Source organism: Phaethon aethereus (genome assembly GCF_964289735.1).
Source record: "Phaethon aethereus genome assembly, chromosome: 3".
In the NCBI taxonomy this organism is placed as follows: Eukaryota; Metazoa; Chordata; class Aves; order Phaethontiformes; family Phaethontidae; genus Phaethon; species Phaethon aethereus.
In genome coordinates, this window is record NC_138576.1 from 23,669,807 (window position 1) to 23,695,412 (window position 25,606).

At 40.3% G+C, this 25,606-nt stretch overlaps 1 protein-coding gene across 1 annotated transcript in view; it reads left to right on the plus strand.

Moving 5' to 3' along the window:
- DLGAP2 (DLG associated protein 2) overlaps positions 1-25,143 on the plus strand; it is a gene marked incomplete at its 3' end in the record, with an annotated part of 84,541 nt that extends 59,398 nt beyond the window's left edge. Inside the window, exons 6-10 of the mRNA XM_081997732.1 lie at positions 7,769-7,854; positions 9,064-9,479; positions 17,853-17,944; positions 22,420-22,572; positions 24,925-25,143. Of these exons, the coding sequence (XP_081853858.1) occupies positions 7,769-7,854; positions 9,064-9,479; positions 17,853-17,944; positions 22,420-22,572; positions 24,925-25,143 (966 nt within the window). The remainder of the gene's footprint in view (positions 1-7,768; positions 7,855-9,063; positions 9,480-17,852; positions 17,945-22,419; positions 22,573-24,924) is intronic.
- Between the last annotated feature and the right edge of the window lie 463 nt (positions 25,144-25,606).

Consider the following 25,606-nt stretch of genomic DNA (forward strand, 5'->3'; position numbering starts at 1 on the left):
TACGTAGGTTTTCTTTTAATCTCCAGAATCTTCATTAAACAAATGGTTCTTATAAATCAAAAGCTGTATTCAGGAGGATTAGTGCCATAACTTGCCTGCCTAATTTTTTGTGTCAAAAAGGGATCTTCTGCATAATATTTTTATATATATATTTAATGAAATTATTAACATTGAATGGTAAAAACTTTGTTCAAGAAACCCTGCAGTGTCAAACTGGAATTTCCCTCTAAGGCAAAGCATTTTGTACTCACATGGCATCCTTACTTGGATGAGCATCTACATTTTCTTTGTACGGCTTAGGTTATACCATCCTTGTCAGTGCTCTACTTCAGTTGTACATACAGCAATCAACAGAAATATTCGCATCGATTACACCGGTCTTTGGATCATAAATGATCCGAAGTTTTAGAGGCAAGCACTGTTCATTCTCCTCCTAAAATCACTGTCAGATTGTGCTTTTGTAAGAGAAGTGCGTGAAGTCCTTGGCCTGCAGAAGGCAGTGGAAGTTTTGGTAGCACCTCCATGGCACAGCAGATACAACCTGGCCTTCGGAGCCGACATTGACCCACACAGTGAGAGACGGAGAGAGTTGGGTCAGAATCCACAGGCTTAGCCGGTTAGCAGCATCCCCAGCCAGTAGCTCCATTTTGGCCTCCTCACTTGTCAAAAAGCAGTTGGAACTGTAGTTAAAACAAAGCTATGGTTATTTTAAAGCCATCTAATTTTTTACTCCTTTCACAAATTACTGTTGCTCGTTTTCTTAACTGACATCTAACATAATGAAACGTTCGAAGTGGGGAAGACACAGATTGCTGCCTTGCAGGATATTTGTTGGTTCAGAACGATTTGCCACTTAGCATTAAATGCATCAAAAAAAGTTACGAGCAATCACTGCTGTGTGCATTATTTTGTTGTTACTATCTCATATTAGCTTGACACTAATCCCACTTCTGAAGTCTAGCCTGCATTTTTAGCAAAAAGTGCTTTCTTAAAAGACTAGTGGAAGTTTTCAACCCATTGTAGGATATTTTTGTGGTAATTAGCACTAACTGTGCCATGCGACGTATTTGAGTAGTCCAGACGTTCTGCTGGGAAGTAGTGGAGTAGCAAAATGGAGCCCTGTGGTGAGGCACAAAAAATCACTCAAGCGTGAAAGTCTAGGTTTAATTTGGTGGGTTTCTAAAAATTGTTCTGAAGGAGTATATGTTTTTTGCCTGATAAAATTATTCCATCACTTAAGGAAAGCAGTGGCAGTTAGTACTTCAGTTTTATTTGAAGTATTTTTCCTACTTTGAAGTCACTGCATACAAATGAGATCTCCCTGTACCTAAGAACGGTTATCTGCTTTCACAATTACATGTACTTGATCTAGTGCCAAATGTAGTGTTTTCTTCCCTTTTTTACTCTTGTTACCACCAAGAAGCCTATGCAAGAGAGGAAAGGTGGATTATTTCCCTTCCTGTGCATCATCAGAGGGATTGTTTATTAAATTCTAATTATAGAACAAATCGGTTACAGCAGTGAAAACCCATTGAGGGCAGTGAAGTTGCATGGGGAGAGATAATGTGGCCTCAAGGACTCTTATTACTGCTGCTTATGAGAGAGAAGCGAAAGACACAACCAGGTTAAAATCTGTTTTCTTATGCATTGAATACATTAACTTCAAGCATCCCTTAGAGACAGTATGTATAGAAGCTTAGACTGGAGTTTTCAGGACACTTAAATGTTATGTTGCAGTGTTCATGTTTAAGAGAAGAATAATACTTTAATACAGAAATAAAGGTCACTTTTAAGTAGTTAAAATTATCAGCTAAAAAACCTTAGTAGATTCTTTGAAGGAATAATTTAGTCAGTTCATGCATCCTTTTCCAGAATGAGTGCCTATAAAAAAACAAGACTGATTATAACAAGCAAATTATTTGCAATAGTGATTCCCATTTATTAAAATAATTTTGTGTTAGTATAATTTACTTGTGGATCACTTATTACCGAGTCAGTGCCAGTATCCGATACTTAGTTTTCAAATTTTGAGCTGGATTGGTCAGCAGTGACTGATCACAGAGGATTCATAGCATCATCTGCTCCTTGTATTGGCAGCAAAAAATGCGGAGGGGAGTGTTATGCCTTTGTGAAAGGTAAGACAATTAAGATGGAAATAATGTCAAAATGCTCCATGACGTCTACTATTAATATTATAAGCCTTACGGGCATAGTACAAGCACATAGAACAAACGTTTTCATGGCATAAAGTGCCAAATCTTTAAAGATGTTTTAGTTCTTTCTTTGCAAGGAGAGAGGAAGGTGACCTGCTCTGTTAGATCTACTCCTCTTCTTTCTGCTTTTGGTCAGTGTCTGGCCATTTTTTTGTTTCCTCTTCTGTGTGAGACCCCCTCATAATCAGATAGACATGCAATTTGTCACATTTTTTTGCTTTACTGAGATTGTGGGATGATTTGCAAATATTAAGGCTTTTCGAACCCATGCAAGTATTAAAACAATAATGAATCATAGAGAATAAAAACAGATTGATTAAGAATTATTTGAGGAGCTGCACAAACAAACCAAATGTAATACTTCTTCTTCTCTGCTCATTTGAATCTAGCCTGGCCAATCTGATTAAATCTAAAGAGTTTCCTGCTGTCCTCTAGCAGCAGTCTTTATAATATCTGTTATTCAGAAATGCAATTTATTTGTTCATTTTGTTCTTTGTGAGTACAAATTATTTTCTTATTTCCCACTTTTATTTCTGTTGGCATTTGCCTCCATTTTCCAGATTTTTTTTGTTGGTTTTTAAAATATTTGCAATCCTAGATTGCGCACACACACACAAAATTGGCATTCTCCTGCTGTTACAAGGCACAGTGAGGAAATGAAAGTATTAAAATATGAAGGCAATCATCAGGTCATTTAGTCAGTTGTCAGCTTTGGCAAGCTGGAGGGAAGGATAATTTGGCAAGAGTTTATATTTAGAGATAACTAATGTCATTTTTATTTTGATACACAGGCCATCATTATCCTGATAATTTTGTTTTGAACAAAATTTTAGAGCAGATTACTTCATTTATGCCTGTAAATTCTAGATGTCAATCACATATTAGGCAAATTATTCAGGATATACTTCTGAGTGAAATACCAATAAGAAAGCACTTGAAAACAGGTAGATGAAAAAGACACTTTCTCAATGTGTTGCAAAAATTAAAAGATACCAGCCCATCCAAAATATAAAAGGGAAATCTGCCTCCACACATCGGAAGCAGAGTTCAAAAGAAGACATGCTATCTGCTGCTAAACCAAACAATGCAGTTGGCAAAAATAGATATGCTTTTGATATGCAATATGGAAGAAGAGTGTGTGTTGCCAGTCTGCCTGCTTTGTTCCAGCAACATCAATTGGCCAAGCTGATGTTGTCTGTAGGAACCTTTCCTTCTTTATATCTTTAGACCATCATGTTTCCAACAGCACTACGTCTGAGCTGCTGAGACAAAAATCTTGCTAGAAGATCTTGCCTTCTTGTTCCTATTGCAACAGACCCTGCTAAAAAGTCTGTTCCCATCTTTCTTACAAAGTTTCCCCTTTAAGTACTGGAAGGCTGCAATAAGGTCCCCCTGGAGCCTTCTCTTCTCCAGGCTGAACAACCCCAACTCTCTCAGCCTGACCTCACAGGAGAGGTGTTCCATCCCTCTGACCGTTTTTTTGGTCCTTCTCTGGGCCCGCTCCAACAGGTCCATGTCTTTCCTGTGCTGAGGGCTCCACAGCTGGATGCAGGACTCCATGTGGGATCTCACCAGAGCAGAGTAGAGGGGCAGAATCACCTCCCTTGTCCTGCTGGCCATTCTTCTTTTGATGCAGCCCAGGACGTATTGGCTCATATTACTTGTTCATATTCAGTTTTTCACCCACCAATACCCCCAAGTCCTTCTCCACACTCAATCCATTCCTCACCCAGCCTGTATCCATGTTTGGGATTGCCCCAACCCAGGTGTAAGACCCTGCACTTGGCCTTGCTGAACTTCATGAGGTTCACACAGGCCCACCTCTCTAGCCCATTCATTTCCTCTAGAGTATCAGCCGCACCATTCAGCTTGGTGACATCTGCAAACTTGCTGAGGGTGCACTCAGTGCCACTGCCCATGTCCCCAACAAAGATTTTAAATAACACTGGTGCTAAAATGGACCCCTGAGGGACACCACTCGCCACTGGTCTCCACCTGATCATTGAGCCGCGCTCTTTTGAGTGCAACCATCCAGCCAATTCCATATGCACTGAGTCCACCCATAAAATCCATGTCTCTCCATTTTAGAGACAAGGATGTTGTGTGGGGCAGTATCAAATGCTTTGCAAAAGTCCAGGTAGATGACATCAGTCACTCTTCCCATATCCACCAATGCTGTAACCCCATCATAGCAGGCCACTAATTTCGTCAAGCAAGATTTGCCCTTAGTGAAGCCATGCTGGCTGACCAACACAGCTGTGGTCCACAGCAATCCAGGTGTACTGACTTCATCATGCCACCAGCATCAGCTGGTGTGAAGAAGCCTCAAGAACCCTGACAATCAATGACACTTTCCATGCCACTCAATATCAGTTATGCTGTGACTGTCCTTTACACTGTCATTAGACCTTGTTAAGAAGCACTGCCATGTGAGGCTGTGCACAAAGACCCAGTCTCTTTTCTAACCTTTGACTACTGGTCATGGCACTTCGACATTTTTCTCCTGCTTCTGTAAGGAGAGAGATGCAGCCTCAAAATCGCACTAACTACCTATTGTCCATAAAGTCCAGGTTGGCATTTTTGTCCATTGTACTTCAAACTTCTTAGGCAGGAGATATAAAAGGAAAACCCCTTCATGTATCCTCTTGGAGAATGCACAAACTGAATGTTCCCATAACCTGACATCAACACTACCAGATATCTGACTATCTTTGCTAAGTCTGTATGGCCACAATGAAATCTGCTAATATTCCCTAGTAATTACCTGTTTCCTGCCTGTTCACTACTAAGATGACAGACTGGAAATGCTCAGGAGATCAGATTTCCTATATCACTATCACCTACTTTAATAACCACTGCATCTTCTAAACATAGGAAGAAAACTTGATTTTTGAGATCATGGTCTTAAGCATCCCTCCAATATCACTTTCCAAACTGCCAAGTGCTTTCTGTTCTTTAATAACAGAAATTACAGTCTCCCTTGTCACTCTCCTCCTCCAATAAGTGCTTTATAGTGACTCTATCTGAGATCAAGATAACTATTCTGGCTTTTTCACAGGTGTTACATGATGCATCAGATATGGTTTGGAAGGCCATGGTCTCTGCAACTTTAACAAGAACTTCGAGTCTTCTTATCTCCAGAAGGAGACAGAATCCCTGGTTGAAAACATGTTCTTTGACAGAACTATTTATTGTCGTTCAAACTCAACAACTTCCTAAATTATGTGTTTTAACTCACATTGACTCTGGTTGCTTTGGGGATGAAGTTCAATACCATAGCTTTTAGCAACAGTTTAGACTTCCTGACCACTCCAGATGTTGCTATGGATTTCAACATCAAAAGGCTTCCTCCAGAAAATGTTTCCCCACCTTGGACATCATCTTCCTGCTAGCACTCATACAGGCGCACCCAAGAGCCACAGCCTAAGCATTCAGTGTTATCTGCTCTTATTGACAACCTACCATCTTGTCTCCCTTTGAAAAAAAGTTGACTCCACTCTTCAAAACATGTCTATGCATATTTGACTGAGCTCTCATCACTGTAGTCAAGGCTGCAAGTGTAACTTGCCTTTCTGCTCCCTCCTAACAGGTTAGATGGGTATCTCATTCTTGACCCAGTTAATTAATTTCTGCTCACCTGTCTCTAATGAAGATGTTTTCTATGCAGCTTTTCTCACATCCCTGAAAGGGCTAGGTGAGTGCCCAGTCCCTTGCTTAGATTTGAACTTATTATTCAAGACTCCTTTGGACACTTCTATGCTATAAATAAGAGTGCCTTTCGTGATAGATATCTCTTGCGCTAAAAACCTGGACAATAGGTTCTACTTATGGCAATAGGTTCTACTTATAGCAATGTTCTTTCATGAGAGGATGACCCTCCAAGTACAGCTTAAGCTTCTCACTCATGTTGGAGCCAAGACCAACCTCAGCTAGGAAAGAAGCTTGCCTGTTTTTTGGTTGGTTATAGTGGGGTTTTTTTCCCCAAGCTGCTTACCTCTGTGGTTGAGGCTTTTTTTCACTGCCAACGTCAAGAGGGACCTTTCTTTTTATACCGGAAACACCAAATCTTGGAGACTGTTACCAAGTCTGGTATCTTAGTTCTCTCAATGCACTGCCCATCCAAATGAATATAGCCATGCAACTGCCAAGGTGGAAACAGACAACAGCATGCACTTTTCCCTAGACCTCATGCAGAATTAATTGAATTGCTAGGAAATGTGTCTTTCCCTGACAGTTGCCAAACTGATATCCAGAGCTTTTGGCAAACCTGTGCCTGATGCTACACTGTACAGTTCAAGCATGCTGTTAGCATTTGCTAGAGGGTTCCTGCGCTAGCTGTTTTCATGAACATCTCCAAGTCACATGCCCAGGTAAATATGAACGTGTACTGAATACTGGCTGGAATTCCCTTCCATGTGTATGTACATGTTGCTGCGGCTCGACGATGGAAAGAGAAGTTACCAGCAACTGGCTTCTTCAAGAAGTATAGTCCACATGCACATTCACTTCCCACTCTCCTTCCCCCTTCTGTCTGCACCCTTCCAGAAACCTGGTGGGTTTGGGACTGTGCAGCTGAGAGACAGCTGCAATGTCCATTGGGGTCCTTCCAGAGGTGCCTGTGACTGCTGCAAGGGGAAAAGTTATCTTGTCTTCATCATAGGATTTACTCTTTGAATTCACACACGGAGTGTGCATGTTGCAAAACTGGTTGTTGATATGATTTTTTTAATTTAACACTGAAAATACCATTCAAAAGGAGAAGTCGGTTCTACTCTTTTTCTTTTTTCCTGACTCCCCCTTGATTCAGTATAATTTGCACACTGCAGCACTCGCTATGCCTGTGTCAAAGACTTGGGGGTGGGGTGGTGATGGGGAGTGTTATATAAAATCCCACAGAAACTTGCAAAGCAATGTGGTCTCAGTTATGAAGAAAACTCTACTGCTAATAAATTTTGGTAAGTGTATTTCAGACAGGAATACTATAAAAAGTGCATAAATTACTTGCTTGATATAGCATTTTCAGGACCACATTATTAAAAAAAGTGAGATACAGCATTCTGCTGTATCCCTCCTGTCATTTAAATGGTTCTATATTTGTCAACGCAGTTGTCGATGAAACTTCATTGCAGCATTTCCTTTTATCACTTGCAAGTTTATCAGGCTCCTTGAGATTTTATTTGCTTTTGTAAATCAAGGACTATAATGAGACTGTTTTATAATAATATAAAACAGGGCTATCCTGTGAATTCCTTATTCTAAGAACAGCTCTTCCAGACCAAGCTTGCTCCCTGCTTCCACTGAACTGAGTAATTGCATCTGTTTAGGTCTGAAATAGGGAATTACACAGCAGAACAGGAATACTTGTGCAAAGCCGTATAAAACACAGCACCAAAACACTGATACCAGGCTGAATACCTATTTAATTTATTTTACTGTGCTAGGTGTTTCTTAGAAGTAAGAGAGGAAATATATAATTAGTTTTGAATGAGTGCAGGTAAAAATAGCGCTGAGTTGTCGGTGCTCACTCTGCAGATGTATCTTTTGTGTTGAATTAGGTGGAAACAGCAACTGATTCAGATACTGAAAGCAGAGGCCTCCGGGAATACCACTCTGTTGGAGTACAAGTGGAAGATGAAAAACGGTAATTCAAGCATGTACAAAAATCTGTAGTCTTTCATAACACAACGCACATTTGTAAACAGAGTACATCTGGCAAGTGCTGCCCCAAAATAATTCACAAAGCCAAATTTCGTATATGCATGCTGGTCATTTGGTAAAATTTGTAGGGATTACTTAGCAGTTGCTTAATATTTAGTTAACTTTCCAGTTTTTAATTGGAGGAAGGAAGTGAAGGATTTAAATTAAAGTAGTAGATTAATATAATTTCATTATTGGCAGAACAAATACAAAGAGGTCTATATCGGAATACTCTTACAATACGACACCTCATGCTGATCCAGGCTTTCCCAGTCCACCCAGGGGGATATAATGGTTAGGATGTAACCCATGGAACCTTTATCCTAAACTAGAATCAACTTTTACACTTGTTCAGTCCTGCTTCAGCTTTGTAAAACTGCTGGCCAATGCACTAAGCCACAGGTTAACCCTGGCAGGCACTGCCTGTTAAGTACTGGACTGGGGCCATTATCTCATTTCATGGCAGCTGTCAGACAGTAGCTGGCTGCTAATTGCCTTTTACCACCATTGACGAGAAGTAATGAAACAATAGCCTCAGATGTGAAAATATTTCACAAATAATCTTTGCTTCTCTATCTAACTCTTTAACATAAACCTTTTCTAAAATGTCATCATTCGGTGGCATAACATAATAGAAAATCAGCATTCAATGGCCATCCTATGAGGCAAGTAAAAAATATCACAGTCTTAAACCTGCTGCTACTATTTTTCTTTTATTAAAGGATTCTCAACAGTCCTGACTTAACAGATGTTCAGATTTTGTCTAATTACAATTCTTAATATTTGAATTTTTTTTATACATCTACTTTACAGACCTCTATCGAGACTTGTAATCCTGCAGTTCTGCTAGTTAGTTCCAGTTCATTTAGTAATGATACACAGTATTTTGTAGTATGAGAGTAAATCAATATTTGCTTCCAGAGATAATTTAAATTATTTTATTTTGTATCTTTGCTCAGATCAATGATGTCACTATGCATTTTCATTTTTCTCTCTGTTGTCACTCACAGTCTTATTTTAGTGAAAAAATACTTAACATAAAGTCCAAAGAGAAAACCAGAATCCATTCACTGAAACACTATTCTGTGCCTCTGCATAATCACATATGTATTTATATCTCTTAATCTCTTTTCTTTTCTCCCTCTTCACGAAGACACGGACGATTCAAGCGCTCAAACAGTGTAACAGCAGCTGTCCAGGCTGACCTGGAACTGGAGGGCTTTCCAGGACACATCACTATGGAGGACAAGGGACTTCAGTTTGGCTCGTCGTTCCAGCAGCACTCAGAGCCCAGCACACCCACCCAATACAGCGCAGTGAGAACTGTACGGACACAGGGACTCTTCAGTTACAGAGAAGATTATAGGACCCCAGTTGACACCTCAAACCTTCCACCACCAGAACCCTGGCTAGAGCCAGCCATTGAGACAGTAGAGACTGGTCGAATGTCTCCGTGTCGACGGGATGGATCTTGGTTTATGAAGTTGCTACACACTGAAACTAAGAGAATGGAAGGATGGTGTAAAGAAATGGAAAGAGAAGCAGAAGAAAATGATCTTTCTGAAGAAAGTAAGAATATTTCAGTATCTTTTCTTACAGATGTCTACTAAAATAAGAAATCTGTTAGGATGAGGTTGCTGTCTGTAGTTTTTCCTTACTCATTTTGTAGTACCAAAGACACCCAACAGAACCACAAGATATAAGAGCCCTGTCCTGCAACTGACTGTGCAAGCTGGCACTTCCCAGGTTTTGTAGAAGTAATGGAGAAGCCAACTGTAGAGTCATCAGAGGATCAAAGTCTGGCATTAGATATTGCTCAAATGGTGCAACAGCTCCATCCACAGCTCCTGCTCTGACACATTCTTCCCACTCACCTCTATGGCTCCAGTGCTTGAGCCTTTGCCAGAGCACACAAGGTGGTCCTACATCAACATTTTTTTATGGTTTTCCTGAAACCTGAGAATTTGCCTCTTATTAATGAACAATCATTTTTTAAATGTCTTCATTCATTTACAGGCAGTTCTGCCTATCATAAAGGGTCTGTTGGAAGAATGGAAAGGAGTCAGCAAGAACAATAGTCAAAGCACTTTTGCAGTTGCAATATGCACTATTAGATAGTTCAGCTGCATTTTCTTATTACAATTTTGTCAAGAATCATTATTATTCTCTCACGTCCTCTGGACACCTTGAAAGGAGTGACGGGATAAAGTGAAAAATAATGTAGACTATTTTGGAACAAGATCCAACCCAGCACTAATGATAGTAATATATCAAAGTGGTCCTAGCACTCAGTAGCCAGCTCCCTGTGATTCCCTCTGAGGTCAATTATCCCTGTTCTTCAGGCTCAGTTTTATAAATATTTCAATCCCTGCCTATCTGAATTATTGTCTCAGCCAAGATTTTCTCAGATCACAAATTAGTTCATGTTAAGTTTTCTTACTAGCATCTTTTCCTGCACTCTCGCAAATCTCACCATCACCTCCAAATACTCTTCCCTGATTGTCTTCTTTCCCCCTCATCGAGTTCTTGCTATGATGCACCCTCAGGTCTTGGGCCAGGCCTGCATGGTGACTAAAAGGCCAATTTCTATTTCTTGTGCTGACCTTTTCAAAAGAAATAATGCCTATGTTTTTACCTCATCATTTTTTTTTTTACAGTCATTTCTCCACTATATTGTGCATAAGTCTGCCAAGTAACAACACAGGATTTGGGGTGGGGGAGAGCATAAAGCTGTTTTTCTTCCTTCAGCTGCCAGTGCTTTCTGGAGTGCAGGTTTTTGTCCTTATTTTCATCATGGCAGGGCTGAGCTGAGAATTTTCCCTTTGCATTGGTACTGCGAAGACATTAATACCCTCCTAGGGGCTGTTGAAGTACGAATAATAAAATATTTTGTTTTGCTTAGCCTGTGTGAGGATTTCCAAGCCTTCTTTCACAATGCATATTTTCTTAATACTTCTTTTTACCGTATAAGTCTTATTTTTCGAACTCCCCAAATCTTTGCACTGCTGAATACAGACATTTCTCTGCTGTCATTAAGTATCCCAAAGCACCTGCTTCCAAGGTTGCCTGTTACTGGTGTGGGGACATCAGTGCTTACGATCTGAAGCAGAAGTTCAAAGAGCAAGACTTTAATCTCCTTGGGAAGAGTAAAATTTTCAGGGACCAAAGGGGAGAAACACACAGACCGTTAGCCCCTCTCTTTCCCTAGGAGGCCAGTGAGGGGTCCCCAGGCAAGGGGTGGACTTTTCCTGCCTCCTCCCTCTGCAAGCTCTTCCTCATGCACAGCCCCTAATCAAATCTGCAGCCACATGGGATGAGCCGGGGAAACATTCTCACGTCGGGACTGCTTGCTCACTCGGAGACACAGCCCGGCAGTTAGCGGTGTTATCCTCTGGAATATCAAGCTGTGCACCATGTTAGGAAAAGTCGGAGGAGCGGATTTAGCTGACTACACGTTCCCAGGTGCAGAACTTCCTCGCTCCCACCATGTGAAGCTGTGCTCTTGCACTCCAGAAACACTCTGAAACTCCTTGCTGCACGGGGAAACGGCAATTCGGGAGATAGTTTTCAGTAAACAGTACAGAGGATGTGAAGACAAACTGGACTTCAGTAATTTTTATTAACTTTCAGAGTTAGTGACACCCTTTTAATCTAGAACATTTCATTTGGAAAATGAAACGGAATATCAGGATTTTATGTTTCCCCATTTGCAGAGTGACTCTATCATGTAAGAAAAAAGAAAGAGCAATTCCCTGATACAGAGTTACTAAAACACAACTGAAATGGACCCTTGAAATCCCCTTTTTAAATTAACCAAAATGGGTTAATTACTTGTGTTGGAGGAACATTTTGACCTCCCTAATAGGTTAGAGAAATTATTATAGAATATGTATATATAGCATATGCAAAATCAGATGTTTGTCTTCAGCTCATTGCCAAAAGTGACACCCAGACTTCAGATTTTCCATTTTATGTGACTCATTTCAAGAGATCTTCCTCAAACAATTTCCAAATTACATTATCTTTGAAATGGTATCCCTTCACCTAATATCACTTACATCAAGTAAAAAGAAGTTATCAAAGAATTATTTTCGCCAATGGAATGAGCTTCACAGCATTTTAAAATTTCAGTGTGAATAATTTTTTTCCTGTTGACTCTTTGACACATTTTGTATCCCCACTTTGAGCTATGGAGGTTAAAATGTATGTATCCACAAGAACTAAAGTTTAATGATATCCCAGCGTGAAGTGTATCTTGACATACATAAGCATTTGGCAGTTCCCTGAAAAAAATGCACACAAATGGAGGAGACAGAAGCAACTAAATGTTTTTCCATCTTCCAGCAGGAGCTACTATTCCCTAAACACTTCACAGCGAAGTTTGCACATTCAAACTGTCATTGTTAATGCTGAATCATTTATTTTTGGCCTAGGTATATTAGTTGTACCTGAAGACCAAATATAGCTTTGCATCTCCTAGGAGAAGGCTGTCTTTATGATACCATTTCTGTTTTGTTTTAATCATGGGAAGAGTTAAAATAGAACTGCATTTTAGAAAACAATTTCATTTTTTGTGTTAACACAATAGCCCTGAGATCACAGAAAGCTGTCTGATTGCTTTATTGATTTTCTCTTTCACTGTAGCTTTTCTCCCATAATGTTGTTTTAAGAACTTCACTCATCAGGTCTTAGAAAAGGAGGAGATAATCACTGCAGCAAAAATAACCTCTCTCTCTTTCTTTTCACAGAATTTGTTTATTTGGTCAGTTGCCATGAATTGTATTTTGGAGTCTCTGCAAAGTTCATATATTGTTTGTGGGGGCAGTTGTTTGTGTTCTCATTGTTTATTATAACATACATAGATACAGATATAAAATATTGATGTGGCTGTAACTGTTCCCAGGGTAAGTCATCCGATCGTTTGCACTAGCAGGGTGCCTTCAAGTGAAGAAACGTGTTTCTCAAGGGTGCTGACCGGAGTTTCAGTTTTACACTCCAAAAATTGCATTTGACTCTTACTGGTGTGTAGGTGATGACAAGAAAAACGCTCTCCGTTGTCAGAAAGCTACTGAAGGCCAGGACTCTGCTGCCCTTGAGCTCTGTGGTGGGAGCAGGGAGACCGGCGCAGGGAGCCCGTGGGGAGCCGCAGCCCCTTGCCCGCAGCCTGTGGGCAAGGTCTGGCAGAGGGAAAAGGAAGACGTCCCGGGCTCCTGGATGCCACATGCTTGGCTCATGTAAAAATGTTAAGATAGGTGAAAAAATATTAACTATAGTATAGTTACAATGCAGAAAAGTTGTTTTGCTGGTACCTTCTGCATCGTGGTTAGGAGCTCTGCTGGCATAGCTACATAGTAAAGTGATTTCTAGGGGGGAAAAAAGGCATTAGGGGGAGTGAGAGCTCAAAATATCACCCTTCTCTCCCCTCACCCCTTCATTCTACGGGTGCTGGATTTTTCCTTGATAATCCTCTGGCTGATATTTCCACAGTACTTGTAAAGGCTTTACTAACACAGCCAAATAGTAACAGAAAACATAGAATTAAATCTCCCATACTTTGAAAAACAAAACAAACAAACAAACAAAAAAACCTCACAACCAATGTATTTTAGTATATTCATCAATTAATCATCCATAAAAGCTTTCTTAGGTGTTTGACCAAATATGGGTTATCTTTTAACCAAAGAGAAATTACTGACATCATAATTTCCTAATGCTTTTCACGAACCTATCCTTCAGGCACTATTGAAATTTACATTTGGAGTGTTGTGAATGACTACAGAATGTCTTAATTGCCCTGAAACGGTCTTTAAAGTCAATAAAAGACAGTACCATAGCGTGGAATCTGAGAATTCCTCCTAGCATTTGTATTGTTCTACTCAAATGTTCTCCTCTTTGAACTCGGCTCCACTGAGGTAAAAAGCAAATTTGCACTGAGTCCCATTGCCCTACCGACCCTCCAGAGCACTGCCAACTGGTAGCTGTGCTGTCCTAAAATATCATCTCACTCTGAACATTATACATTTATTATTATGCCTACCTGCTGTGTTGATAGTGAGAGAGACATATATTTCTGAAGATTACTAATTTAGCTTTAGAGCTTAGACAAATATCATGCCCTGCTTTGAGTTACGAGAATGAACTAAATGCCAGTTTGAATATTTTTTCCAGGCATATTGTCTCAGATTGTTTGTGGAGCAATTTAATTATGAGTATAGAAAAAAATGGAACAACCAAATGGGATGAAAATTTAAATTAAAACACGTCATTTAAATAAACAGTAATGAATGCCAGAAGCAGATTGATTGTTAGTAGTTTCTCATTGCTGGAGCAGCAGTGGCACAATTAAGCAAAGCTGTTAACCTGTCAAGAATAGAGTTACAGCATCAGACTATAATCTTTGTTTCACCAATATAGATCTAAATTTTCCCCCTCCACCTTTGTGATGTGAAACCATTTTCAATTACAAGATTTTGTAGCATTTCTTAAGCAATACAACACATATATACTACTTGCAATTTTGTAATATGCTTATTGCTGGGGAAAAGACACCATTGTGTTAATTGTACATGTTGTATACAGGCAATTTACACAACCTCTATCCAGGATATAAATCCTGAGTCTGCTTCTACTGAAGTCATGGTCAGGGCTTTGTATGTCTTCGGAGTAGAAGCCATAGAGGACCACACAACAAAAATGGAGTGCTTCATGTGCTTCAGGGAGCAGAATTAATGTTGTGTGACCCTTTCCTGACATTCAAGTAAATATATCATTAGCTTAATGGAGGGAGGTATGTGGATTACATGAAAATTATATATATGTATGTGTGTTGGTAGATTTTATCATCTTTTATTTACAAGCAAAATCTTCTAGGCATCACCAAACATCTAAATCTCTCCAGTCTCTAACATTCATCATTCTTTCATGGAGATAATCAATCTGCACTCATCAGAATAATTCCCCAATGCATGAAATTAATAACAAGGCTTTGGCTGTCTATTAATATTGTGCTAAAGATTATGAATTGAAGTGTATTAATACTTTAATTTAATTACATCAAAGCAGAGTAGCATGAATATGAGAGATTCTAACTTCTATGTTTTATTACATCTGATGTACTTACTGAAATTGAAATAGAGTTAGTAAATGGTAGGGCTGTAATTATACATGTGTATTCACCACTGTGACTCAGTGACACATGCGAGTGGCCCAGAGCCACCCTCTTACATCCCCGACAGATGTGTATCACACCAAAATGCTGTATTGCCAGTGCCTAAGTCTCATCTGGTCTGACTGGGCTTTAAATCACCAACGCTTGTTGACACGATCCTTCAGGATAACGAAGATAAAACAAATGTTTATTTAATACGGGGGCTGGGGTAACTGTGAGATTCACTAGAAAATACCAGTCACATATAGATTCTGTCAAGATCTACATTACTGCAGTAGGACTAAAACTAATGCCCCTTACTCAGGCTGTGTGTCTGAGCTATGAACTACAAAATTCAGCAGAGGAAACTAAACCTGAACTTTATTCATTCTAAGACAAGCACTACAACCATCAGCCAACAGAACCATCCTCACTCTCTTTCTGCCCAGCTGAACATAACATGGAAATAGCGTCAGGTTGGACGGGGCTCTCAGCAACCTGGTCTAGTTGAAGATGTCCCAACCCCAGGGGGGTTGGACTAGGTGACTTTTAAAGGTCTCTTTCAAGCCAAAGATTCTATGGTTCTATGATTCGATGAATAGGCGATGTCGGGGACCTGCTACAGCACAATTCTGCATCCAGGCAAAAAGGGACTCTGTCCCCACACTGGGAGTTTGTCTTATGTCCTGAGCTACAGAGCACCGAAGGGAAAGGGTACACGGCTGTTTGTCACTTAAGTCTTTGCCTTTATTAGAAATGCTGAAAGCCAAATTAAAGCAATTTTTTTCAGAAGACCAAAAGAAACATTTCTTTTTTATTCGGGTGTTTGTATGTTTATTCAGGTTTTAACACCTAAAACGCCACTTTCCATATGCCAATAACTCTGTAGAGGAAAATGAGGGGTTTGGTGGTCAAAAAACCCAAACCAATTAAAAAGTTTTATTTCATCTGACCAACTAAACCCCAGTGAACTACTCATGCAGCCCTGAACCACTTAACCCTTTCACAAATGGGTGCCACACAGGACTGATGAATTATGCATATTGCTGTTTAATTTAGTGTTGTGGCACAGCTATACTGTTTGTCTAACAGAAAATGGAACGGAGTTTGAGAACCACAGCTCCACACATTAACACACACTTTTAAAGTTAGAGAGTTTGTATGTTTCCACAGAACTGGAGCCTAAAACTTCCAAATTATCTCTTGCTGCTTCTTGTGGTTAAGTAGATGATTCACAGGTCTAGAGAAAGCAGAATTAAAATGTAATACCTACTACCAAATATTGTTTTCACATGCCTCTCAGTCCCCTCCTATATTTATTTCTAAATAACAACAAAATGTTAAGCCCTGCCAGAGTTTTATGTTTTCTATATCGCAGGCTGCAAATCCATTCTGCTGTACTATTGTAGTTTCATTCCACTCTCTACATCCTGTTTCAATTACCAATTTGGTTTCCTCAAACTGAATTAAAAGACGTCAGCGTAGTTACTGCCTCACCCCTATCCCTACCTCTCTCTATCTTTACCCTAAACATTATTTAAAGGTCTGGAAATTCTCCAGATAAAATCAGTCTTCCATTGAAACCGCAGCTTATAATGTTTTTTACAGTGTTGCTTTTTCAGCATCGAGATGGATGTGGAGGAAAGGAAGTGTAGGAAAGGATGTGTAGGAAGGAGGTGTAGGAATTATATTGCTGCCTACCAAAGTATGGTATTTATCCCAGCTAACGTGGGAGTCCAGGAGGAGTTCGTGTCCTAGGGATCAGCCAGTCCTCTTAGGCACTCCAGTCAACAGAAAGAAAAAGGCGTCTCCAAGTAGAGATTCAGCTCATCTAAAATAAGTGCCTAACGTGGCTGAGTTTCAACTCAGATTACTGATTACAGAGCAGCCAGAAATTTTGATTTAGGTGGGTGACTCTCGGAAGCAAAGTCAAGTAAAACGAATTTGGTCCCTTTCTCCAGTGCTTACGCACGCTGTAAATGGCAAGTACACTGACAGTGGGGAAAGCCCAACGAACCATGGGAGCTGATCATGATTGAGCAAAGTCCTGGAACATCCGCTTGTGACCCACTTTTTCAGAAGCTCTTGTGCTTAGGACTTTGTGTATTTTCCTGGGTAGGCAACCTGTAACTCCTAATGGGGGTACCAAGACATGTCTCAGAGACGTGATTCCTCTGAGGATCCCATTCTTATGGTAGGAGTATCTTATGTTATAGTTTAATGTGTTACCCTTACCCCCAGAACAGACAGGATAAAGAGTGCTCACCACATCACACACACAACTGAGTGAAGTCATTTGTGACTGCAGAACCAGAAGATATTATCTAAGGTACATGTAAAGCTCCATTTGACATCAAAGGGAACAGGCATTTAACTGGTTCTTGAGGCAAGACTATTTCAACGGCATTCAATTTACATGAGCAAATGTAAATGGGAGTGGTGGTATAATTTACTCGGAAATCTAAGATTGTTCTCAAAAACATATGTATGTATGCCCACTTCAGAAATCTGTCTATATTCCCTTGTTTTTTTCCTACTTCCTTGAGTAAATACAGTCTTAGCTGTTCTGAGTTATTAATATATCATTTGTTATTGCCAAAGGGTAAGGTGCCACAGAGCTTTCCTGTATCTCCATCTTTTTCAAAAATACTGTATATATATTATCACAAGCAACAAAACCAAATATTTACTTCCCTTATAAAATAAACTGTAATTTCATCTACATGTTTTTTGAGCTGTATTTTGCCTTTACTGCCAAAAGACGTCTATTGGTAATAACCTGTCTGTATACTTAGTCCTAGGTAAGATCCGAAGTGCTGTTGGAAGTGCTCAGCTCCTCATGTCTCAGAAATTCCAGCAATTTTATTGGCTTTGTCAGCAAAATCTGGTAAGTCACCATGTCTGGCCATTCTTGAAGAGCTTAAGGCTACTTATCCATAGATATTCCATAAAACATAACTTTAAATTTTAGAATTTAATATTTTTATTTCAGAGGCAACAACAAAAATAAGGGTAAAACAAGTGTAGCGTACACAAACAGTAGCACGTCTCACATTTTGTCCTACTGCTCCTTTTTTTTTTTTTTAACTAAATCCTTAAGTATGGTGTTAGTACATTTTTTTGTCAAAGCAAATGTAATTTCAGTAATTTCAGGCTGGCTGTGTTTTGTCTTTTCTTTTTTTGATGCCTTTATTAAAGAAAAAAATTACAAGGGAACAGAAGCAAGTTTCCTGAGACATAATATTATGGTTTCTTTTTGTAATACCCTAAAATAGTAACTATATTTCTGGTAAGAAAGGAGAAATTTTTCACATTACAGTAAGTGGAGAATAGTAAAATAGCAGAATAGCGGAGAATACGTGATCCAGCTTTCTACCTATGTGAAAGTAGGACTGATCTTGGAAATGGGAATATATATAATGTTCATAAAATTGGGTTTCATAATTTGCATTGCCAATTATATGTAAGATGTCCTAGGGCTAAAGGAGCAGATGCGGTATATTACTTATGAGAGTTACTGCTATCGTTCTGGAAGTCCATTAGCAAATAATTCAATTCTAAATGTTATCTTCATTAATATGACATCAGCCATCAGTGATACCAACGTTGTGGCATGATGATCCTAATCAATAGAAGAACGTAATTCTTCTACCTACAGCTAGTGGTAGAACACCTTTCTTTGGCTCACTCGAAAATCAAGTGTAACTTTCACCTTTTGACTGCCACTACACCTCACATATTAAAAGCGCTGAATTCTGTTGCATGCATGATGGCAAACATGACCTATATGTCTGGTTAGATACATTTCTTTACTTGTTAGTATTCACCACATAACCTTTTAAGGCAAAACACTCATTCTGCAGAGACCAACTTGCTACTTTCCATCCATAAAGTTAAACATCCAGAATTCCTGAAACTGCGATCAAATATTATGGAGAAAGTCACACCAAAAATGACCTACCTTCTGATAGAAAATTATAAGATATATGGTCCTCATTAGGAAAGAATCCAATTATCCACTTCAAAGACACTGTCAAAACAAGAATTTTAATAGCTGTTACAGAACGACAGAGGAAATATGCAAAGTCAGGCAAGCAGGAGGTGACCACGTTTGTAATATCAAATGTATAATCCGTGCTCCCTACCTAGTCATTTGTTTCGTAGCGAAAGGAGGAAATCTCCATAAATGCCTAAAAGTTTCTCACTGCGAATTTCCAAGTACCCTCCATTACCTGATTGATTAAGCTGTGCAAACTAAGATTCGGAGGGCCTAACCTCCACTCCACTCCATTTATCTTCAAGTGGGTCCGGCGCTTGTGCTCGAGAGCGTGACCGTAATAACAGGCGCGGCGCCTGCTGAGCGCAGCCGTCCGCCGTTGGAAGCGCGAGCAAGCCGTTACTGCAAAAGCAATAGGAGCACGAGGAGAAATCTACAGCTTTGCAGACAACGTGACCAAAAATCTGGCAAGGTTTTATTTCTGTCCTTCTTATTTGCGTAATAAACCCTTGAACTCCGTCACAGCAGCTTTATCCCACTCTGAAGATTTAGGCTCCGAGTATTCTTCAGCTCCATTAAATCAGCGATGGGCTCTGCAGAAAGCGGCAACTGCAGAACTGGACTTTTAGCTCATTCATGTTTTGTGGCTTTTCTTCCTACACCTAACGATAGAGTTTGTTGTTAAATATTCACTTAGTGCGTATCCACAGCAGGCTTTCCATATGCTCCTAAGGCAGCATCTCGGTGCCCCACAGGAACGCTGCCAGATAGCAGCCAGTTCGTGCATTCCCCTACTCAAAAACATCTAGCACTTACAGGGCTACCACGCAGTAGTACTCTAACACTCTTCAACAACAATAAGCATAAACGTAGGACAAAGAACAACAGCGTTTACTTCTGCCAACTCAAAATGCAGCAAGGGTTTAGGAAGAGGAATATACTTAAACTGAAACTGAACCAACAAACTCACCTATCGCCTATGGACTTTTTCTAAAGGGTGATAAGAACTTCAAGGGACACATTTGGTTATGCTCTGGGTTAAGATCTCTTACCAAAGCCTCTCATGGTAAATTCATAAAAATGTAAGCTTCGATGAAGCATTTTTTTTTTAAGAATCTGGCTGGCTATCTCCTACAGCGTGTTGTTCCCACTAGGAAAAAAAAGATCACTGATTAATAACTACTCCCTTCTGCATTATTCACATTGTCTCTTGTGACACCCTGTTTTTTCTTTGAATTGTCCTCCTCCATACTCTCCAGTCAGCACAGATCCTCCTCAGCTCATGAGATCATCGCTCAGTATGTCATGGTTGCAGGCAAAAACAGAGCGGCTCCAGCATGGGCTAGGTGCTTTCTGCTTGCTTCAGGCTTCCTTCAGAAGGAGGGCTGCAAGGCTGAATTCCAAATAAGTTACAAATAAATGAGCAGCTTCTGAGAAGAAACAGGTTTAAGTCAAATCTTGTCAAAACTTCGTTAGCTGTAATAGCAATCGTTTGTGCCAGCGTTTATCCGTGGACTGCGGATCCATAGGCGACAGCAGCAGGAGGCAGCCCTCTTGTGTCCAGTCGTGCACCGCACACTCCTCTGCAAGCAGCCGCGCCGGAGGCTGTGATCTTCCCAAACACGACGAGCAGAGAGGAGCGCACAAAGGCACAGAAGAGCAACTAGCCTTGATTCAGAGGGCAATGGCATTTCAATGAGTGGCATCATTTTATGGCTGTTGGGAAGAAACCGGGGAGAGGGACTGAGGAGACCAGACTGGTCTGGTCTTTCCAGACTGGAAAGAACAGATTGCAGTATAAGATATATTGCTGCCAAATCTATATTGGTCAGGGACCGTCCGGACAAATTTCACACAGGGAGTCAGTTCCGGAAGCCTGAGATGTTGACCTCTGTAAGGTAACTAATACCACTGACACAAATTTTTAATGGTTTTGGAGTAAATTGGGATCTACCCAACTAAGCCATTTTCAGTGAACACTAATCTTGAGTTGTATCATGTTTCCCAGAAGTCAGTTATAATTTATATGGCCAGTTCTATTAAGTCGCCAAAGCTCCCTATGAAAAGGAGACTTTTCTAGTGAAGACAGCTTCTAAGTGGACAGGCTTTTAGGCTGGTTCTTGGCCTGGATTCCCAAAGGGGTTTAGATAGCATGACACGTGGGCATGTTGTCATGTCCAGCTCCAGGCACTCAGCTCCCGCAGTGGAATCTGCAAACCCAAGTTTGAGTAGCAATTCCTACTTTAAGACCCTTAGAAATGTGCAATTCAAGGGAGGAATTCAATAGAAATACACTTATGTCCCAGTTTTTAGTCAGCTGTGGGGTTGTGTTTAATATCTAAAACATCTTTGTTCACTAGATTTTTAAAAGATGGGGCACAGAGCCGTGCTTCAGCAATAACACCAGTGTTTCTAACAGTAAACTAGTTATTACAGCTTTTGCCCAGGAAGGGGGAGATCCAGAGTTCCTTTGGCCTGGTTTTGACTCCATCTCTCCCAGCACCATTCTGTAGACCATTTTAATATCTTGCTCCTGTCCTAGAAGGGAAAAGGTATTTCTCCATCATCTTCACAGACATGTTTACCAGTTAAGCCTTATTTCATTAAAGTGACAAAGCTGTCTTCTTGAAATAGTACCAATGCTCATAAAGCATGGGGTTAAGAGTCTGCCTACTACCTTATAACATAATTTTTATCCAGCACTGACATCAGGTTAATAGTCAAATGGAGGGTCATCTTGCTAGTTGTTACCACCAATGTTTGCTCCATTAAGTCTTGTGCTCATAGTGCCACCTAATTGCAGCACCTGCGGGTAGTGCCTTCCCAGTTCCTGAGCGTGATTTGACTCCCTGGAGAATAAAATCCTACCATACCCACCAAAACTTTATACCTTATGTACACCTTTGAAAATGCAAGACAATGTAAACATCGAATTCAGCATAAGCTGACAACTTCTTCATGGTGGTGTTTTGCCTTCTAATCAGCTATCGTGAATGTAATTTTCAACCAGAAAGACGTTATGCTAGCTAGAATACAAACCACGTTCCCCTTCCCTTTAATAATCAGCAGGCAGAGGCTGTCGGGTTGTTCCTTTTTAGAAATGCAGGTCAGCGCAGCATATGGTGCTAAGGAAGTTCCCGTGCCGCACGGATTCAGGAAGGCTCGCGTGTGACGTCCAACTCATTCATGTTTGGGTTGTGTAGGAGGTACAACGTTCCAGTCACAGCTCCCAGCTGTAAAGCGTGCGTAGCCCGAGCACTGAGCAGCACTGTAGCAACGTGCTCTGGCGCGATGCCTTTCCTGCCTCAAAGCACGTCCTTTAAAGCCTCCTGGTCTATTCATATTCTCTCCTTTGTGCATGACAGGACCCGAGTGCCATGCCGAGACCAACTTCCCAGGACCTAGCAGGTTTCTGGGACTTATTGCAGCTCTCAATTGAAGATGTCAGCATGAAGTTTGATGAACTGCACCAGCTGAAACTCAATGAATGGAAAATAATAGAATCACCTGAAAGGAAGGTAAGCCGATCATGGGCAGTGCCATTTACTCCCCGTTTGTAGTCCTGCGGTCTCCTTGTGTTAAATACAATCATGAAACATGACAGGTTTCCAACCCTAGAAAGTATCTAATTGGCATGGCCCAATTTATACACAGAAACCTTCATCAGATGTGAGGGTTTTGGATTTTTTTCCTTTTTAACAGTGTTGAACTGAATTGTATAACAAATAAAATGGATTTTGCTAAGTTAGTCCACTCCATAACACTTTTGTTCAAATTATTTGGATTCACATTCTAAAGACTAGAACTGAAATATATTCTGATTAATTCAGATTGAGGATAATACTCCAAGAATTCAAAGTAAACTCAGCACTCTGCTACATTTGGGGCAGCTCAAACCCGAGCACGACAGTGTTTAATCCTGCCTGCACGACACAACTGATACTAGAACAGGAGTGAGATAAAAGCACGTGGCAAAACATAGCGCAGGTCAAACAAAAGCGTGGCCGACAAAAGTTTGAGGGGGACAAAGAGTACTTCTGGCAAACTGCCTGCACCTCTGCCCTGCAACTCCACCACCTGGGAGAGACCCCAGCCACGATGCTTACAAACCTAAGGTGGCAAATTGCCCACGAAAGCAATGTGATTCTGAAACTGCCTTTCCCCTTTCTAGAGCTCCACTCCCCACCTTGATCACCCCACTATCCTGGCTGATTATTGTATCAGTCAGATGAGGACAGCATTTGGTCTGAGTCAATACTGTTGGCCTCAGGTGAATACTTGCTTGGTTTGGGAGGAATTAGGAGGCATTTTGACAACTCTTTCATTTCTTCATGCTCCTCTTGGATTTTAATTTTCAGCCAGCTGGTTGGTGGATGGTGAGTTTGCAACTCTTGCTTACTAGTGGCAACTGGAAGTAAGAAATTATTATAGTGACAGCAACAGTGGTGTTCCTAAGAGGGAAACAACTAAAAGTGAAATTAAAAAAAAAATTAAGATGGGACAACAGGAATGGAGCCCTTATGTTCCTGGCTGAAAACAGGAGACAGAGAAAATAAAGACTGGAAGAGCTGGCTGTCATGGGCAATAGCATCTTAGGTTGCTGCACTGTTCCTTTTGAGTTGAGGATATAGAACTGTGTTCTTAAATAAACTTAGTTATTTAGTGTTGGTTAATGCATTTTGGTAATAGACTCAGAATTAGTTTTAAAGAAAAGACCAAACAATGAAGAGTCTGTAAACCATAGGTGCATCAGTTCAATTTTTGTATTATTTGAATCCTGCTGTGCATCAAATTAACTGTGTTCTCCATAAGGAACAGCCCATACTCTGGACTATTATTATTACTTTAAGAAGTGATACAGCAGAAAGATCGATCATAATAACCATATTATACATATGAAGTTGTGGAGTCTCTGTCTTTGGAGCTATTCAGTCCAGTATTAAATATGATGTTGAAAAACCTACTTTAACTTCAAAGTTGCATCTGATTTCAACTGGGCTTTGAATGGGGGTTGTACAAGATCACCCCCAGAAGTCCCTTCCAACCTAAACTATTATATGAGTGCATGATTCTACATTGTCTTTTTAAGACCCTTATAAGATATTTCACAGTCCCTAAATGGAGAAAAATATCAATTTCATCCTTCAAAACAATTCTTGATTTAAAACCTGCAGAGCAATTTACAGTTACTTTGGTACCAAAATCTACTGACTCTCATTTTATAATTTGACAGTTCTTCAATATAATTTTCTTTAAAATGGTCCAGGCTGGCAAGCAGAACAATTAGCCCTATGTTCTCTCTCCGGCTGGTGCTTGCATGTTTCCATTTAGCAATTCATGGAGGAGACTAAACTAATAGACTTGTATACACAGCTGCTATCTCATATCCAGCTGAGGCTAAACTCAGTATGATTAATTTAATTAAAAATCTTGTCCTGCTAATCTTAGGCAGTCTTTTCTCTTGATCAGACCACACGGATGTGCTGAATTCTTATTGGAGAGCCAGTGTGTGTTTCTGTTTATAATGAATGTAATACCGTGTCAGCTAAAATCAAACAAATCCATGTGAAAGTGAGGTACGCAGATTGCATGTGCAGGATATCCGCAAGGACAGCAGAAGGATGCGTGGTCTTGTTTAAGGCACAGGGCTGCAGAATTCCTCATGGTTGCTGAAACGACAGGGTTTTGTCAGTGTCTCTAGTGTGGATAGCTGTTCATGTAATCCATTAGCCCGATGACTGGAGAGCACAAATTGAGCATGCTTGATGTATGTAACCAGTATTTTGCATTTCACGTCTTCTATTTTTGCATGCTCTGCTGACGGTACCTTCCGCACGCAGTTCACCCTCAGTTTTAATACCCTATTGCAGGAAGAAAGAAAGGTTCCTCCTCCTGTACCAAAGAAGCCCCCAAAAGGAAAATTCCCTATCACAAGAGAAAAATCTCTGGACCTACCCGACAGACAGCGACAAGAGGCCAGAAGACGGCTAATGGCTGCAAAGAGAGCAGCCTCTTTCCGGCAGAATTCAGCCACCGAGCGTGCAGACAGCATCGAGATCTATATCCCAGAGGCTCAAACCCGGCTTTAAAGACAGAATGCTGCAGAGTTCCTTTTTTAAACAAAATGCTTGTACAGTTTGTCACTTACCTGGTAATTTTTGTCTCATTCTCTCCACTAAATATGCCCTTGCTGTTGTGTTCTTTGTGCCATAAGCACAGTGGAATGCTTTTGATTTCCTCAGAATTTGCTGAGCTCACCGCAAGAACGACTTCTTTTTGTATTTATTGTCTGACTTACAATCAGCTACAATGGATAGGGCTTGTCGAGACCTGACTTATCCAATATATTCTCAGAGGACAACGAGAAACACCTCTTGAGATGGAACCCAGCTTACTTTTTTGTTATTTATATTTTTATAAAATGTGTGATAATTAGGGATAAGAATAACAAACTATAAATGGGTGCATCTCACCATTCACTAGAGGCATTAGCTAATCCAAGTAGAAGGTGCTACAAATGTAAAGAGCAGGAAAGAAAGAACCCATTTATCT